An 18,571-nucleotide genomic window follows, 5' to 3' on the forward strand; every position below is an offset into this window, starting at 1 on the left:
ACTTACAATAATTTATAATTTTTCTGATATCAAAATATTTATAATTTACTAGATATAATTGAGAGTTATAATGTTTAATAATATCATAAGAATTTTCTAGAATTAAAAGGGTAAGATTAAATTTTTTTAAATTTAAATCTAATAATTTTATGTAATTATTTAATTCTATTAATTCAATTTTATTAAAATTTAAAGAATTATTTATATGATTAACAGAAGATATATTCATAATACCTAAGAATTCAGACTATGGCAATAAATTAATTATAAAATTATCTAAACATTTATATATAAGATCTGAATTAAAATAATCAGAGCATATACAGAACCAGCATTTATTATATAATATTTTCTATAAATAATAAGGATGAAAAGTATTTGATTTTTTATAAGATTTTAATTCTGGTAATATGAAGGAAGAATTTTCTATATTTTCATTATAAGGTTCTACACCTATATACATATATAAAGAATTCTAAACAATTCAAGGTTCAATAATTTTAGTATAGGGAAAGGAAGAGATATGATAGCTATAATGAATATTATTTTCTATTTTTCCCATAGGGATACAATCTTTTAAATCAAAAAGAATATTTTTATAATTATCTTTATACATTAATATTTCATTATAAGGATAATTATCTGTGAATAGAAGATCTATATTTCATTTTTCATTAGTATTTATAATATTATTACAAATATCTTCATTAATATAAAGTATTTTAAAATTTTCTAATATATTAAGTTTATTTTTTTCCATAACTATTATATTATTTATTTTATTATAAGGTTTATTATCAAAATAAATAAAAGTTAAATTATTTTTTGTTAATATTGAATTAAAATCATTAAATTTATTTTCATCATCAGGTACAAAATCTAAACAGAATATTATCTTAATATTATTATTATTACACTTGTCAATTACTTGAGATATTAAAATATCTTCTAAGGAATAAATTTTCCCAAGAATTAAAATATTTGTAACATATAACATTTTTTTAATTTTAAGTAAAATGATAAAAATATAAAAAAATTACTTAGAATTTTTATTAGTTTCGATAGACAATACATTAAATCTAACAGTTTTAGATAAAGGTCTACATTCACCTATTTTAACAATATCACCTTCTTTTATTCTGAAACAAGGACTACAATGTGCTTTAATATTACTATGTCTTCTTTCGTATCTATTATATTTTTTTATATAGAAAAGATAATCCCTTCTACATACTATAGTTCTTTGCATTTTAGTACTAACGACTTTTACTTTAAGAATTTTACCTCTTATATTAACTTGTCCAGTGAAGGGACATTTTTTATCTATATAAGTACCATGTTTAGCTTCATAAGGAATTTCTATATCAAATCCAGGAGATTTATAGTATCTAGTTATTTTTTTACCATCTTCTTTTGTTACTATTATTTTTTTACCACCTTTAATAGGTAACTACTATTGATAAGTTTTAATATGTTCCATGATAAAAATAAAAATTATTTATATGAAGGGATTATTAATTTTTTCAGATAAAAATTGATTAAAATGATAGATATTATCTAGATCGTATAATATATTAGTATAAAATTTTTTAGAATTAATATTTATTTTTTCAAAGCAAAATTTTTCTATTATTTTAAGAATATATTTTAGAAGATTTTCTTTTCTTTCATTTTTATTTAGATTTAAATAATTAATTAAGGAGTTATTTAATTTATTATCTTCAGTTGTTATATAGTGTTTCATTACGGGTTCATTTTGGAATAAACAATAAGCATTTAAGTCTTCTAATATGGATAAATATTTTTTATTTTTATTACAAATAGGGATTAGATTAGATTGAAAATAATTAATAGCTTTATTAATATCGTTATTTTTTATATATAGGATAAAATTTTCAATATTTATTAGGATTAGAAGAATTGGAGATTTAGATAAAATATCGGGAATTATATTAGAGATAAGAATTTGTAATTCTGATCAATTTTCATTATTGATATAATCTTTTAATTTATTATAATTTAATTTATTTTTTTTAATAAAATTATAAATATTTTCAGTATTAGTATTAATATTGGAAATATTTTCTATATTATTAATATTAGAAAAAATGAGAGCTCTATTAATTATTTTTTCAATTTTATTTTCAGAAAAAATATTTTTATGAAGATTAAAAAATTTATTTTTATGTTTCATATATAATTACACTAAAAAATATCAATATAATTAATTAGAGATGCTATAATTAGTGGATCTTTTTTTTGGTTCATTTTCTTCTAAGGATGAAAATCATATAATTATTGAATAGAATAATATTTTGACTAAAATTATACTAGAAACGAACATCGAAAATAAAATGATTTTATTTTTTTTTACATTAGTATTTAGTAAAATATTTTTTTCTAATTGATTGGATATGTCTAAGCTTATTGTATCATAAGTATTATCTTCATCGTATGAAATATTATAGTTTGAGTCAGTATTTTTTAGATAACAGGAATATATATTAGATTTTTTACTGACTGATAGAGTATTACTAATATAATCATTATCTTTTACTATTATTATTTTATCATAAATATTATCTTTTTTTAATTCATTTATTTCTTCATTAGTTAGATATTCATATTCTTTATTATTATCGTATATATATAGGAGACTATTATAGACTGATTCTATATTATTATCTTTACTATTATCTATATAGAAATCATATATATCGGGAGTTTTATTTATATTTTTTTCCAATAATTTTAATTCATTTTTATTAGTAATTTCATTTATATTATATTCTAATTTATTTAGAAAATCAATGAATATATTGGATCTATTATGTAAATTTAAAAAGAATGAAACATTATTTTCTAATAGGTCAAAAACATCTGAAGTTTTAAATTTTGACATATAAGTTTCTAGGAGTTTACTATAGTTTAGTATATCAAAAATACTATAAAAAATTAATTGAATAGCGTCTATATCTAGAATGAAGTGAGTATTATTATTGGATCAAAATTTATTATTAGATTTATGTTTATTTTTTAACATTTTATATATAAAGCCGAAATATTCTAAGAAAAATAAAATATTATAGATTGAATTTCTTATATCAAAACCGATTATACCATATCTAAAATTTAAGTATAATTGTCTCAGAATAATTTTTAGAGTGGAAAGAAGCTAAGTGATATTATCAAAATTTATAATTATATTTTCTAATTTTTCTTTAATGAAATTAGTATCTGTTAATTTTTGTATAAGTTTTATATTTATAATATCAATATATTTTTTCAGATCTTTTTCATAATTACTATCATTATTTTGAAACATATTATTTTTTAATTTGTCTAATTGATTGATGAGATAGATTGATTCATTTATTAAAATTTTCTAAATTTTAGAGATATAAATTTTATTAAATTTTTTAATATCTTTATCTATTACATAAAAATATTCATTTTCTTTTATTTTATGATAAACTTTTGTTTTTTTAAAGATTAAAATAAATTCTATTCAAAAAATTTTATTTTGATTTAGATTTCTTTTTAGTAGATATATTAAAAAGAAATCTATTTGAGCAGTGATGTCTATAGTAAGTATAAAATTAAGAAAAATATGTATAAAATAAATTTTAATTAATAGATTCATAATCTTATTTTTATATATCAGAATGATAAGATTATATAAATCATTTTAATATTGATCAATTTGATCAAAATGTTGATTTATATATTTTTTATATTTACTATTTGGGGATCAATTAATTTTAAATTCATCGTCTTTAGAGACTATAAAATTAATATTTGTAATAATATTATTATTTATTGAAATATGTTTATTTTCTATCATCTATTTAGCAATTATATAATTTTCAGCAAATTTTTGTTTTTTAACTAGATATAGGAGTCTTCTACGACAGATAGAGGAGACAGTATCATTTATTGAATAATTATTTAATATTTTTTCTAATCAGATGGAGACAGTATGTTTAATTTTATTATTTTTTGGTAATAATTTTAGAGTATTTTTCAATTTTTTAATTTTTAAAACAATATTATTATAGAATTCATAATGTTCATTATCATCTAGAGCAAAAATAGAAATTATATTATAAGCATTTTTATTATCTATAGATCAATTATAAAAATTTACTTTTTTTAAGAGTTTATGTTCATGATATTTGAGTCTTCTCATTTATTATCTTTGTGTTTATTCTAATAAATTATATCATAAGATAGAGAGACAACCAAAAATTAAAATGAATAATATGAAAGTATTAGTTTCATTTAGATAATCATTATCATTATTTTTTAATAAAATTTCATTTAATTGTTTATCGAAATTATATTTATTATTATAAAAATTTCAGAAATCTCTTTCGTAAGTATATAGAAGATCTTCTTCGAATTCATTTTTTATTTTTTTATTTTCTTTTTTATCTGAAAGAATTCTATAAGCAGTGTATATTTCTTTAAATTTATTTATATCTCCAGTTTTTTTATCAGGATGATAGATTAGAGCCAATTTTTTAAAATTTGTTTTTATTTCTTTTAAAGTACTATTTTTATTTACATTTAAAATTTTATAAGGATTCATTTATTTTTATAAAAAAGATAATATCTAAATTTATCACAAATAAAAAATATAATATAATTTTTAAGATATAAAAATAATAATATAGTTAATGATAAAATATATAATAATTTTTTTAATAAAATAAATTGTATCGATTTTAGATGGTATATATAGAACAATGAACCATATTTTATCGAATAGAGTATATGGAATATTGACATGAATAATTCTAGAGGAATAGCAATAAGAGGTGGAGGATATAAAGCATCGGGAATATCGATAGGATATATTAAATGAATATTAGAAAATAGATTATTAAAAAAATGGATTATATTTCATGTATAAGTGGAGGATGTTATATAATAATTATAAGATAATGTATAATAGTATATCTAAAGAGAATAATAATGATCCTATATGTAAAATTAACAAGGCATTTTGTAATAAATATATAATTAAATTAAGGAGTGAAAGTGAGGAAAAGGGAAAGATAAATTTAACTAATGCATTATCATGAACTAGTTATTATTTTTCTTTTTGAAATTTAGAAAAAATTCATAGATTATTTATAAATATGTATGATTATATTAAGCTTAATTTTTTAAATCAGGAAGAGAAAAAAGATATAAAATATATAATGGTGGGGATGGGAGAATAATAGACAATTTAGGTATAATGTTTTTATTAGTTAGAAAGGTAAAGAAAATAAATATTTATCATTTAAATATGGGAATTGAGAAGCAAATTTATTACCTAGTTATGGATATTGATTAATAAATGAGTATTTTAAAAACACGGAAGAGGATAAAAAAGTATTTTAGAGATATTATAATAATTAAACGTATATTTTAACATTAAATAAAAAATATATGGGTATATTAAAATATGTATTAAATTTTATTAGTATGGGAATAATAGAATAGAGAAGTCAAAATATAAGAATAAAGTTTTATAAATTAAGATTTATAACAGATTTTCCATTTTTAATTCTTTTATTATGTATATTAGGTTATTTAGGTCAGTTTATATGAAAGGAAAATATAATAAATAATATTCACAATAATTATATTTTAAAAGAATTAGATAAAGTATGAAATATATTATTAGTATTAGTATTATTAATTCCTTTAATAGTATATTTATTTTTTTTTATTTCATTAATTCAACCTAATTTATTTTATAGAAAGATATTACCGACTATTAATATGGTATCATTTTTTTATTTTTTTGTATGATTAGGATATTTTTATTTTTTAAAATTTAAAAAAAATGGAATTAATAGATATGATTTTTTATATTTTATTATAGTAGTTTTTTTATTTAATTATGGGAGTATTATGTTTTATATATCTACAAAGTATAAGGATTATATTTAGTCTATATTAGATGTAATAGAAAAAAATTTAAAACAAGTAAAAAATAGAATAATTTTTATAATACCAATAATGATTATAGTAACAGTATTTAATTAGTATTTAATTTATTTATTTATGAAAAAATTATTAGCTGAATTAATAATAGAAAAAAGTTTTAATTCTATTTTTTTATTATTTATATTTATTAATTTATTTAAATTTGGAATAAATTTTATATATAATTTAATAGGATTAAGATTATTTTCAAATTATTTAAAAACAATAAAATTTCACAAGGAAAAGAGTAAATATGGAATAGCGATAGAATATTTAAGAAGTATATGGAATATAGGATCAATATATTTAGGTAGTTTTATAGAAACTATTTTTTTACCACTTGATATAATAAATTTTATTATTATAATAGCAAAGAATAAGGATTCAAATTTTTTAAGAGGAATTTATTATTTATTAAAAAGTATAGAAATTAAAGATAATATTTTAGATGATTTTTTATATTATATAATAAACAGTAACAATTATTTATGAATAGCTATGTATGGAAATGATTATTTTAGTTCATATTATTTTTTATAGAAAATAAAATTAAATACGGTATAGTATGCTATAAATTTAGATTTTATAAAAATTTTAAAAGTGATATTTTTTATAATAATATATTAGTTATCATTATGTGTATATATTACATATGCATTTAATGCAGGAAATATTTCATTTTTTATTATATTTTTAATAGGAGTAATGTGTTATGTTTAGGTTAATATAGTATTTTCATTTTTAGAGGGGATATGATATAGTATAAGATTTTTAAGAGTATTAAATGAGTATTGTTCTAAAGGAAATAAAATAAATTATAGTCCATTAATTGTACCACGTTATTTGGATTTGGATTATATTAAGAAGAATTGAGTAGTATTAAGTAAGGAGAAAAATATAATAAGTATTATTAATTAGGAAGATAGCAAAATACATAATTTACAATCGGAGCTTATAAAATCAGATAATAAAAATTAATTATTTTTGTGTTTTAAAATTAAATTTATTTATGTCAAATAATATAATAGAAATAAATGACAAGATAAAGGAATTAATAGATTATAAGAATATTGATAAGAGTATAAATGTGGCAAATATATTATATAATATGGGATTTTGAAAGGATGCAATTAAAATATATATTGAAATAATAGATAATAATGAAGATATAATTAAGAGTAATGAGAATATAAGATATTTTTTAATAATATATAAGAGAATTATAGATGAGTATAGAAATTTAATTTTAACAGGAAATACATTATATTATTAGAAAAATAATAAAATTTAGATTTATATGAATAAGATAAAAGATAATTTAAGATGTATTTGTTTTAAAGTAATAAAAATATTAAAGGATAAAGTTATACCGTATTTAGAGAGGGATTTTAAATAGGATAAAATTGTATTAAAAAATTATGTAGATAATAATAGATGGATAGCAGATACATATAGATATTTATTAGAATTTTCGGACAAAACATAGAAAGAGGAGAATTTATGGATAGAGAAATCAGAATCTTATTATAAGAAAATAAAAGTTATTATATAGAATATGGAATCAATTAAACTTTATAAATCTGAATATTTAGCATGAATTTTAAATTCTACTATATTTTATGTTAGAATTAAGAAAGAATTATAGTATGGAATATAGTTAGGAAGAGAATATTTAAATAAAATAAAATATGAAATAGAGTTTGATTAGTATGAATTAACAATAGAAGAAACTCGATTATATTAGACTATTAAGGAAAATTTAAATAAATGAGAATAGTAGAAAGAATAATTATTATATTAATTATATATTTTATGTAATTATTACTTTAAGATTTTTAATTTTATGAAAATTATTTTAATAATAATATTTAGTGAATTTATGGTATGAAAAGGAAAAACAATTAGTATTGATAATCATAAAAAAAATTATATATAGATGAAATATGTTAAGAAATAGTTTAATAGATATGTTTTAGTTATGGGAATATTATTGACATAAAGATAAAATATACAAAATAAATATTTTTTATGTAAGTAGAGAGGTCATATTAATGAGAGAAGACATTAAAAAAATAAGTAATAAATATTTATATGATAAGTATGAAAGTATATTATCGATATTAAATATTAATATGAAGAATCAATATTGATTAGAGGATGAGTAGTATATAAAGAAGAGGGAATAGATAATTTATTATTTTAATTTATTATTAGTATCTTTATCATCGCAAAAAGAATTATTATCTTTAGATTTTTAATGATGATATGATGGATTCATTAATAGTAATAGAAATAAGTAAAGATTGTTATTATATGTATATTTGATTATCATCTATTTATAATTGATTTATTAGTATTATTAATTAGAGTAAAAAATCAAAAATAATAATTGAATAGGAATTTAAAAAATTATTTTTTTAGGACATAAATTGAAATAATAACAAATGGAATTTTATAGAAAATTTTGATAATGTATTTTATCGATTAAAGGATTTATATAATGAATTATATAATGAATTTAATAAGTTAAAGAAAAGTATAGTTTATAATTAGGAGTAGTGTATAATAGAGATATTAAATAAAATATGAAGTAGTCCGGAATTTTAGAATTATATTAGAGAATTGATGCATTTATTTTATGAATATAAATATATATTTGAAAAATATATTATGAGAAAGTATGATATAAAAAATTCATTAATAAAAAAAATTTATTTTTTATTAGGTTAGTGGGAAATATTTTTATATTTTAAGGGTTTAGATGATTTATTTGATTATAAATTATTAAAAAATAAGATATTAGAATATTAGAATGAAGTGACTGAAATTAAAAATAAATATGATAAAAAGGAGTTAGAAAAATTATTTTCTTTTATAAAAATAAATAATATAATGGGAAAAAATTTTAAAAAAATAAATTACAATAAGCTCGATATATTAAAATTTAATATAAAATTAATAATTGTTAAATCAACAGATAAAATAATTATAGAGAATTTTAAAAATAATATAATAAATATTAAGAATAATTTATTAAATAATATAGTATGTATAAAGAATATAAAAAATAATGAATTAGAAGTATATAAAGAGAATAAGTATTGGATAGAATCAAATTATATAAAATTTATGGAATTATATAATATTTTAATATAGGATTAGAAATTAGCTATAATATATGAAATGATAAAGAATGCTATATATTTAAATTTATTAAAGAAAGATAATATTAACGTTGAATTTATTATAAAATTTTTAAAAGAAGTTGATGAGATGATATTATTGAAATAAGAAACTATTATTTAATTAATAAATAATTTCTATATCATTTATTTTTCTATTGGATTCATATATATAATTATATGTTTTATATAATATATATGTAGAGATAATAATACTTAATCATATTCTTATTTTATCAAAAAAAGAAGTTTCAATTTTTATATCCATTTTTGCAAATTCTTCATCGGTAATATATTTATATAGAAAGGATTCTATCATACCATCATTATCTTCTTCAATGCATTTTTTACAAACAAATTCAACGATATCTTCAACATTTATCATTATAAAATTATTTTTTTTCATTTTACTATCATTATTATTTAATAATAATTTTTCATATTCAATTTTTTTTTCTTCATTTAAATATAATATGACATCAAAATAATTAACACCTGTATATGTATATCGCATTAGATTATTAATATTTATTATGTTATTATTATATCAAAAAGATTCAGTTTTTCATTGTTGATAACAATAATAATTAATATGAGCATTTCTTAAATTAGTTTCTTCTACGGTATAGAATATTAAGCATTTAACATTTTTAGGATATTGGCATGTATAAGAGAAGAAATATGTTTTAATAACAGGAAATTCAATATTTTTATCTTTTTTTATATAAGGTTCTTTTTCTATATCAACTTCTATATGTATTTCTCATAATTTTTTAGTATAATCAAATAATAAGACATTATATAATATAAACAAAAATATTATCATGATTAAAATATATTTCCGAAAATATTTTTTATTAATTAATTAATTAATTATTTTTCTTCTTGAGAAAATTTACTATAATCATTTTTATTTAATTCAGCTATAATTTTTGATGAGTGTTTATAATAATTTTGATATTTTTCATAATCTTCAGCTAAATCAAATTCTAATGCAAATTTTTTTAAATATTCGTCTATATTATTTAAGATTTTTAAATATTCATCTATATTACTAACGAAATATTCTTCGCTTATTTCTAAAGAATCTTTTTTATTAAGTGGATTTTTTAAAAAATTTTCAATTAGGGAATTATATTCGAATCCTTTATGAGTTACATTTGTTTTATTTTCATTTTTAGTAAAATTTTTATTCATTTGATCAACAAATGAGTTCATATGGCTAGCTTCATTTATAATAAATTTAGAATAGGATAATTTATTATTAAAAAGTTTTTCCGCTTTATCTTTTCATTCTATATTTTTTATATTAAGAGTATGATGAAATAAATAATAATTAGATAAATAATTTTTTAAAATAATTTTATATAATTCTTTCATATCTATTTTTATTAATTTACTATCTATAATAACATTTTTTAATATACTATTTATAGAATCAAATTTAAAATCTTTATATTTTTCCTGTATTATTTCATTTAATTTATTTAATTTTTCTCCGAATATTATTTCTATATAATGATTTATTTTATCTATATGGCTATTCATTTCTTTTATATATATAAGTAGTTCGCTTTCTTCGAATAAAGTTTCATTTATTATAAATCTCAATAAAAAATTATTATTTAACATATCTCTACTAACATTTCTATATAATTCTAAAGTATTTATTAAATTAGATATTTCTGTTTCATACTTTTCATATTTTTCTTTATGATATATAAATATATTTTGTATAATAAATTCTATAAAGAACAACTAAAAGAATATTGGAGAATTTATAAAATATATACTTTTAATTTCTTTTAAATTATTAAATGAAATAAATTTAATTAATTCATTATGTAAATATTTCATTTCAACGTAATTAACTAAATGAGAATCTAATTCCATTCGATTTTCTTTTTTAATACATCATTTGTATATATTAAAAAATAAGTATTTAAAAAAATTAATATTAGGATCATTATTTATATTAGATATAAAATTTATGTAAAAATAAATAATTTATATGAAATTAACATAAAAATAATATAGATACAATTTTTTCTATTATTTATATTAAATATAGAATATAGAATTATATTATTTATTTATAAATATATAGAATAATATTATTATATTTAAAGGTTATATTAAAAATATATTTAAAGTCATTTATAATATGAATTATTATTTTTATTATCATTATTATAAATTTTATCTCTTAGTTTTAATTCCCATATTTTTAAATTTATATTAATTTTTTTATAGATATATATTAATTAAAATAAATAGATTTTTAAAATTCGGGCTACTATAGATTTATGTATTATTATAAAAATATGATTTATATATTTTATTTAAGTTTATTAGTATGTGATATTATTTCTGCATCTGACAAATTATTTTTTTCAAAAAAAATTGGGATTATTTACAAATCATTTTATACAAATTATTAGATTTTTAGATTAGCAAAAATAAATTTTGACAATGAAAATGATTCATCTTTTTTTAAGAATGAAATTTTAGAAATATTAGCTTCTAATATTCATAAAATTATTTAGGAATTTATTGAATCTAAAATAAAGAATTTAATTTTTAAAATTGAAGATTTTATTTTATATATAGAGTCTTTAAAATAGGAAAAATTAGGAAAAATTAGATTTTTTTATGAAATAATATCATAGAGTCATGTATTATATTTAGATTTATCAAGTATATTAGATAAAAATTTAAGATATATTATTCAAATTGATTATGTATCTTAGATAGAAAATAAATTGAAATTAACAATAGAAAATAATATTAAAAAATATATGAATATTGATTGTAAACTTGATAAATATTTAGAAGAAGCTGAAATAAATTTAATAGATACATATAAAACATATTCTATTAATCCAAGACTATTAATAAATATAAATTTAATAAAAATTATGAGTCATAAAAATGATTTTATTATATCTACTATGTTTGATTTTAAAAATATAAGTAAGGAAAAATTTGATTCAATTTCTTCAAATAAAGATTTTTGAAAAAATCTTATAGATAATTCTTATCTACCGTATTTAAAAGAAAAATTTAAAGAATGATATATATTTGATAACAGTTCTAATTTTATAAAATTAAAAGATGAAAATGTTTTTTAGTATAATATTGTAATTAAAAATTCAAAAGATGAAAATATATTAGATAATTTAAAAATAGAAATGAAATATTCATATCCGGGAATTATACAATTATTTATATATCAACCATCATAGTTAGAATATGGAGATTTTATGTTAAATTTATTATGAAATAGTAAACCTGAATTAGTAGAAACAAATGATTTATTAAATAAAGAAAAAAAACTTGTTCATTCAGAATGATATTAGAGAATAATAAGCTTATTAGAATCTCAAATTATAGATTATAAATTAACAGTTAAATTATATGTTTTCGGAAAAAATAAACAAAGTAAATTAAATTAATTTTTAAAATATTCAATATTATTTTAGTATCATTTATACTAAGAATATACATTATTAAAAATATAATGTATCATTTGATTAATATTATTCAGTTATCTATCTTTAATAAATAATATTTAATATATAATTTTTCATAATAAAAATTATACTCTAAATCAAGCTAAAATAGATGAATATATCAATAATATACATTAGTACAATAAGATAATAAATATATTTATATATATAAGAATTAACAAGCTCTACATAGATAACACTTATATAACATCGATTTATACAAGTATCAAAAAAACATAAATTTAAAAAATAATTAATTAATACTTTTTATTACATTATTATCAAATAATAATTAGATTTAATAAAATAGTTTTAATATCATTAATTTATTATTTATATTAATAAAAAATAATCAAGATAAAAAACAGAAAATATAAATCTATTTTATAAGATAAATTAATATTATATAATAAATATAATTAAAAATAAAAATAAATTTTAATAAATCGTTTAAATTAATTAATTATTTTTTATTTATATCATTTTTTATGTTTTTTATAAAAATAATAAAACATATTTTAATCTTATTTTATATAGATATTATATAGATATTGAACAATTATTAAATAAATTATAATAAATATTATAAGTTTTTTTAAATTTATGTTTTCTTATACTATTATAAATATATGTTATAATAGTATTTATCTATTTAGAGCTTGTTACTTCTTATATATAGAAATATATTTATTATCTTATTGAACTAATGTATATTATTGATATATTCATCTATATTAGCTTGATTTAGAGTATAATTTTTATTATGAAAAATTATATAGTAAATATTATTTAATAAAACCAAAAAAAACTATTAAAATATATTATTAATTATTTAAAAGTTATTAATGATTCAAATAAATAAATTATTTTTAATAAAAAATAAAATTTTTTAATATAACAGTATAGTAAATAAGATAATACTTAATTTTTTTTAACATATAATTTGCTTAAGATTATTATAGTAAATGATTTGTACTTTTATTATAAGAAATCTATTTTTTTTATTAATAGAGAAGTAAATTCAATCTATTATTTTTAATATTTAATTATATTATATCAATAGATTGAATATTTTAATATCATAAATTTATAAAATAAGATATATTATATCTTTGGATTATTTATTTCTAAAAAATATATTTTAAAAGTCTTATACTATATAACTTTATATAGTCATAAATATTCTTTTTTTTTAAATTTTAATTTTTAAAAATTAAATTAATTAATATTTCTAATGACTGCCTTATGTATGTTTACTCTGCCAGACGATATCTAATGTTCCACGGATTGGATTGCTCTGTGGACCACCTACTTGCCTATGTTGGCAGGTATGACCTCTGAGATCAGATGATTGAAATTCTTTGTAACAGCACCAAAAGCACCTATAGCTACTTGAACAACAATAGTCTTCACGTCTCAGAGTAGACTCCATCTTATTTACTAATATAAGACATCTTTCTTTTTTAACATAATAAGTATCCTATAGACGTCTTAAAATCATTAGCAGCCGATAAGGCTACCTCCCTTAAGTACTCTATTTTCTACATTACACCTTGACTATACTACTATAAAGGTTGAGGTTGATACCATTGAGATATTTTATAAGTTTTCTTAGGGATAGCCTATAACATACTCAAGAGAAATTCCTTTCGGATTTCTCCATCCTAGTATGTCTCTATCTCCTAATTAATCTTATGAACTAGTCTCTAACTAGAACCATTTCATCTCTATTGAATAGAGACTAAACTATAACTAAATAATTAACAATATGGAGATAATGAATCAATCATCTATAACAACTTTATATTCTAACTAAATCTATTCTATTATAATAAAAGTTTTAATATAAAATAAATCTTCTTTTTTAGTCTTTGAAAAGATATTTTTATACTAGATACCAACAACCTAAATAGATGACCTGGACTTAGTACCATTTACAATATCCTTGTAAATGATACCACCGATGTAAGTTAGATAATTAATAACTTCTATAGAGAAGTTATCCTTATCTAAAGCCTTAATCTCATCAGAGGCTAATAGAGAGGTCATGGCATCATTTATCTTTGAAATGATGTCATACCTTCCACTGAGCTTGTCGAGCCTTAATAGATTTTCACGAGCTTCGATGTCAGACATCTAATCTCATGAGTTCTCTATCTTAGCAAGGAGTCTAAGACGTACGTCGGAGTTGGATGTTGATATTCGGACATCAACACCCACATGTGATTTTTGATTAGTACCACATGGCCGGATGTGTTCTGGCTGATTGGGGATAGACTAATCACTATCCCTATCAGTTTTTCTCCTTTTATTGGAGGAGGTTCGAACTGCGCCTTTCCCGTCATCATATGAGGATGACATAGGGTAGAGTTTTATAGGGATTGATTCCACCGCCCCCTATTTAGGAAAAGTCATACAAGAGTCTTGAGGATCCTACTCGTAATTAGTGGTGGAACTGCCATTAGAAACATTTAAAACTGATGTCTTAAAAATATTAGTAGTAATAAGGGGTTGATCGGATTCGAACCCCTTATTACTATCAGTTAAAATAAAGTAGTGATCTGTCTCAATTCCTTTATTCTTCTAGTCAGGTTTAGACTAGGACTATCCTCCTGATGAAGGTCCCTTTACTTCTTTTTTCCTATTTCTGGGTCGAAGGAAGTGTTTTTTATGGAAAATTTTCGAATTGATATTCTAATCATTTTCCATGTTTGTGTGTCATTTTTTTCTTTAATATATTATATAAATCATATTTTAAAGGATTTTAATATTATCATAATAAATTTTTTATATATTATATATTTATTTATTCAATGTTTTTCTATTATTACTGTTATGTTAGGCCCACAACCATTCCGGGCTATAAATAATATTTTTATCATAATATTTTTTTATTATTTAAATTGAAATAAATAATTAATTATATTATTTTTATTAATTTTAAAAATCTAATCATCGGTTTGAATTTTAAAAATCTAATTATCAATAGATATTATAATACCTTTTTCATATCTTTCATCTAAACTTAATAAATATCTCTTTTCTATTGTATTGATAAATTATCTGGAATATTATTGTTTTTTAAATAATTAATATATCCTCCTATTTGTTTTTTATTTAATTTTATTATGTTTTTTTCAATTTATATGGAATGGGATGAATGCGGCCACTACTAAAATAAACTCTAATATTTTCAATATTTTCATTGAAAATATTTATAAATTCTAAATAATAACTAAATATTTTCATTGGTTTTTTAATAAATATTATTTTTTTTGTAATATTTATATGATTTTGATATAATATTTTACTCTGGATAGATCTGGCCCCAGGATTATACACAAAAATAAATTTTAATCATAAAAAAATAAATCAAAAAATTAATTATTTTTAATTTTAAAAAATATATTTTATAAAACTTTTCATATATTTTTATAATTAATTTAATTATAATCTTAAAATCTTAATATTATTAAAAATATAGCCCGGAATGGATGTGGAACCCATCAATTACATTTGTTTTAATATTATATAAATTATATATTTATTATGGCTTGGCGTAGTTTCGACTAGAATTTAATATCATAAAATAATAATAAAATTAATGATTTTTTAATAAAATATATAGTTTATTACCTAAAATATATACATGTTTTTCTAAAATTATTAAAATTTAATTTTATTTTTTAATATAATTTTTAGAATATATATTATTTAACATAAAATAAAAAGTTAAAATTTATTAATTAATATTAAGTATACCCGATATGATTTTAAGATAATGAATTCCGAAAAATGTGTTATATAATAGAATTTTTTTTCTAACTTCACTAATAATATTTATAATCTAATTATTAATTTATAGAAATAATTTGCTTATTTTGTTTTCAACAAAGCAATGTTATTTTTTTAATTATGTACCAATTTCATAAAGACTTGGATTTGCAATTCTTATATTAGCATTTAAAGATCTATGCCCTCCTTCTAAATAATTTATAGTCTTAGGTATATAATCTAATTCTCTTTCTACTATAGATCAAAATTTCGGAGAAAAAATATTTTTTTTAAAATTTTCGACTTTGTAATATCCTTTTTTAAATAAATTTCATAATAGAAGTATATTTTCACAATTATTATTTGATTTTTTTTAATTCAAAGTTATCAAGTGGAACTGTTGATAATGACATAATCATTGCAAAATTCATTCTAAAAATTGGTTAAGATTTGCATATACAAACAAGGTTTAAACTTTAAACTTTTCTAAATAGAATTTGAGATAAATGAAAAAAAGCACCCATCATTTTTAATTCTGTAAATATTTCTGAAAATGATATATAAGCTGTCATCTCAAAATTTATTACAATATATTTTGGACTAGATCTAATTTTCTCCTTTATAAATTGAAAAGCTGTAGTATATAAAATTTTATTTTTATTTTTCATTAAAATATAAACTAAAGAAAGCGCTTTTTTATTAATATATCCCATTATTATATATAATTGATAAAATTCTCGGGGATATGACTTAAAAGTTCCATCACAGTACCAAGTATTTGCATTATCAAGAAAAGAAAAGTAAGTATCAGTTAAAAAAATTAATATTCGATTCTCATTATCGACACATGAATCATATTATAAAAATTTTTCTAATCCAAAAGTAAATTTTATAGATTCAGGAATACTATATGTAATTATTGTATTGTGTAATATTATTACACTTTCTAGTCCATGTTATTAGATCATTACAAGATTTATAATTATGCATTTTATTTAAGACATGAGAGTTAAAATTTTAAACTCAGCATTAATTATATCTCTAGTAGTTTCAGTTATATTAATAGATCTCTATTTACACTTAAAAATTAAAAATTGTGTTTTATTATACTCATAATCTAGTGAATGATTATGCACTTTTGATGATATTATTTCACTTTGATATATTTTGTAACTTTCAGAACATGTTCTTATTTTGTATCTTCAGTTTTTTTTGAGAATTATTATTATTTCTTAAATTATAATAAAATCCTTCATAAAGTAAAATTCCCTTTTCTCTTTTTACTTTTAATTATTGTAAATTCTTGATGGATTTATTTAAATTTTAATGTTATTTTTATAACTGAAAATTAATAAAAAATATGAAAATTAAATACTATATAAATTATATATATTCAAAAAAATAATTTAATATTAACGTATTTCAATTTTTATATATCTTTAAACTATGGGTATATTTTTATGCTTCAAATCTCCCTGTTTCCCTTAGCGAGTAAGTAGGAGGGAACTCATGGTATTTTTTTAACATAATATTAATATACAAATAAAAAATTTAAAAATTAATTTAACTTAAAAAATACAAAACAATGAAAAATAATAATAATTTAATTGTTTTTAGTATTACAAAATTATTAATTATAAAAAATAAATATATTCTTTAAAAAAATCATTAATTTTATTATTATTTTAGGATATTAAATTCTGGTAGAAACTACACTTTACTATTTGTTATAAAAATAAATGTTTTAAATTATAGTTTAAAAATGTATAAAAATATCCTAAAAAAATTATTAAAATGTTAAAAATAATATTTGTTATTATCTATTATTATACAACAATCCATTAGATTTATGCAGCAGATAAAGATAATAACTAGTTAATTAATCTACATAAAGAATTGAAATCTTGATATGTTGTTTATAATCATCAAGATAATATTATTATTAAATTTTTAAACTTATTAAGTAAAAAGGCAAAAAATGGATTGAAAGAAGAATGAAACGAAAATTTAAATAAATTATATGATTCTTGAAATATATTTTATAAAGAATCTAAAAAATTTATAGTATATAAATTATATAGAAACAATATAGAATTAATTAATAAATATATAAATATTATC

The 18,571-nt window shown here is 17.6% G+C and overlaps 1 protein-coding gene across 1 annotated transcript in view; it reads right to left on the bottom strand.

Annotated features, from left to right (window-relative positions):
• Positions 1-1,036: 1,036 nt before the first annotated feature.
• The window catches only part of LOC125290195 (40S ribosomal protein S11-like), a 63,899-nt gene continuing 46,364 nt past the window's right edge, over positions 1,037-18,571 (bottom strand). The window contains exon 2 of the mRNA XM_048237122.1: positions 1,037-1,450. Coding sequence (XP_048093079.1) covers positions 1,037-1,450 — 414 coding nt within the window. The remainder of the gene's footprint in view (positions 1,451-18,571) is intronic.

This window comes from Alosa alosa, unplaced genomic scaffold (assembly GCF_017589495.1).
Source record: "Alosa alosa isolate M-15738 ecotype Scorff River unplaced genomic scaffold, AALO_Geno_1.1 AALO_1.0_unplaced_2, whole genome shotgun sequence".
Classification (NCBI taxonomy): domain Eukaryota; kingdom Metazoa; phylum Chordata; class Actinopteri; order Clupeiformes; family Clupeidae; genus Alosa; species Alosa alosa.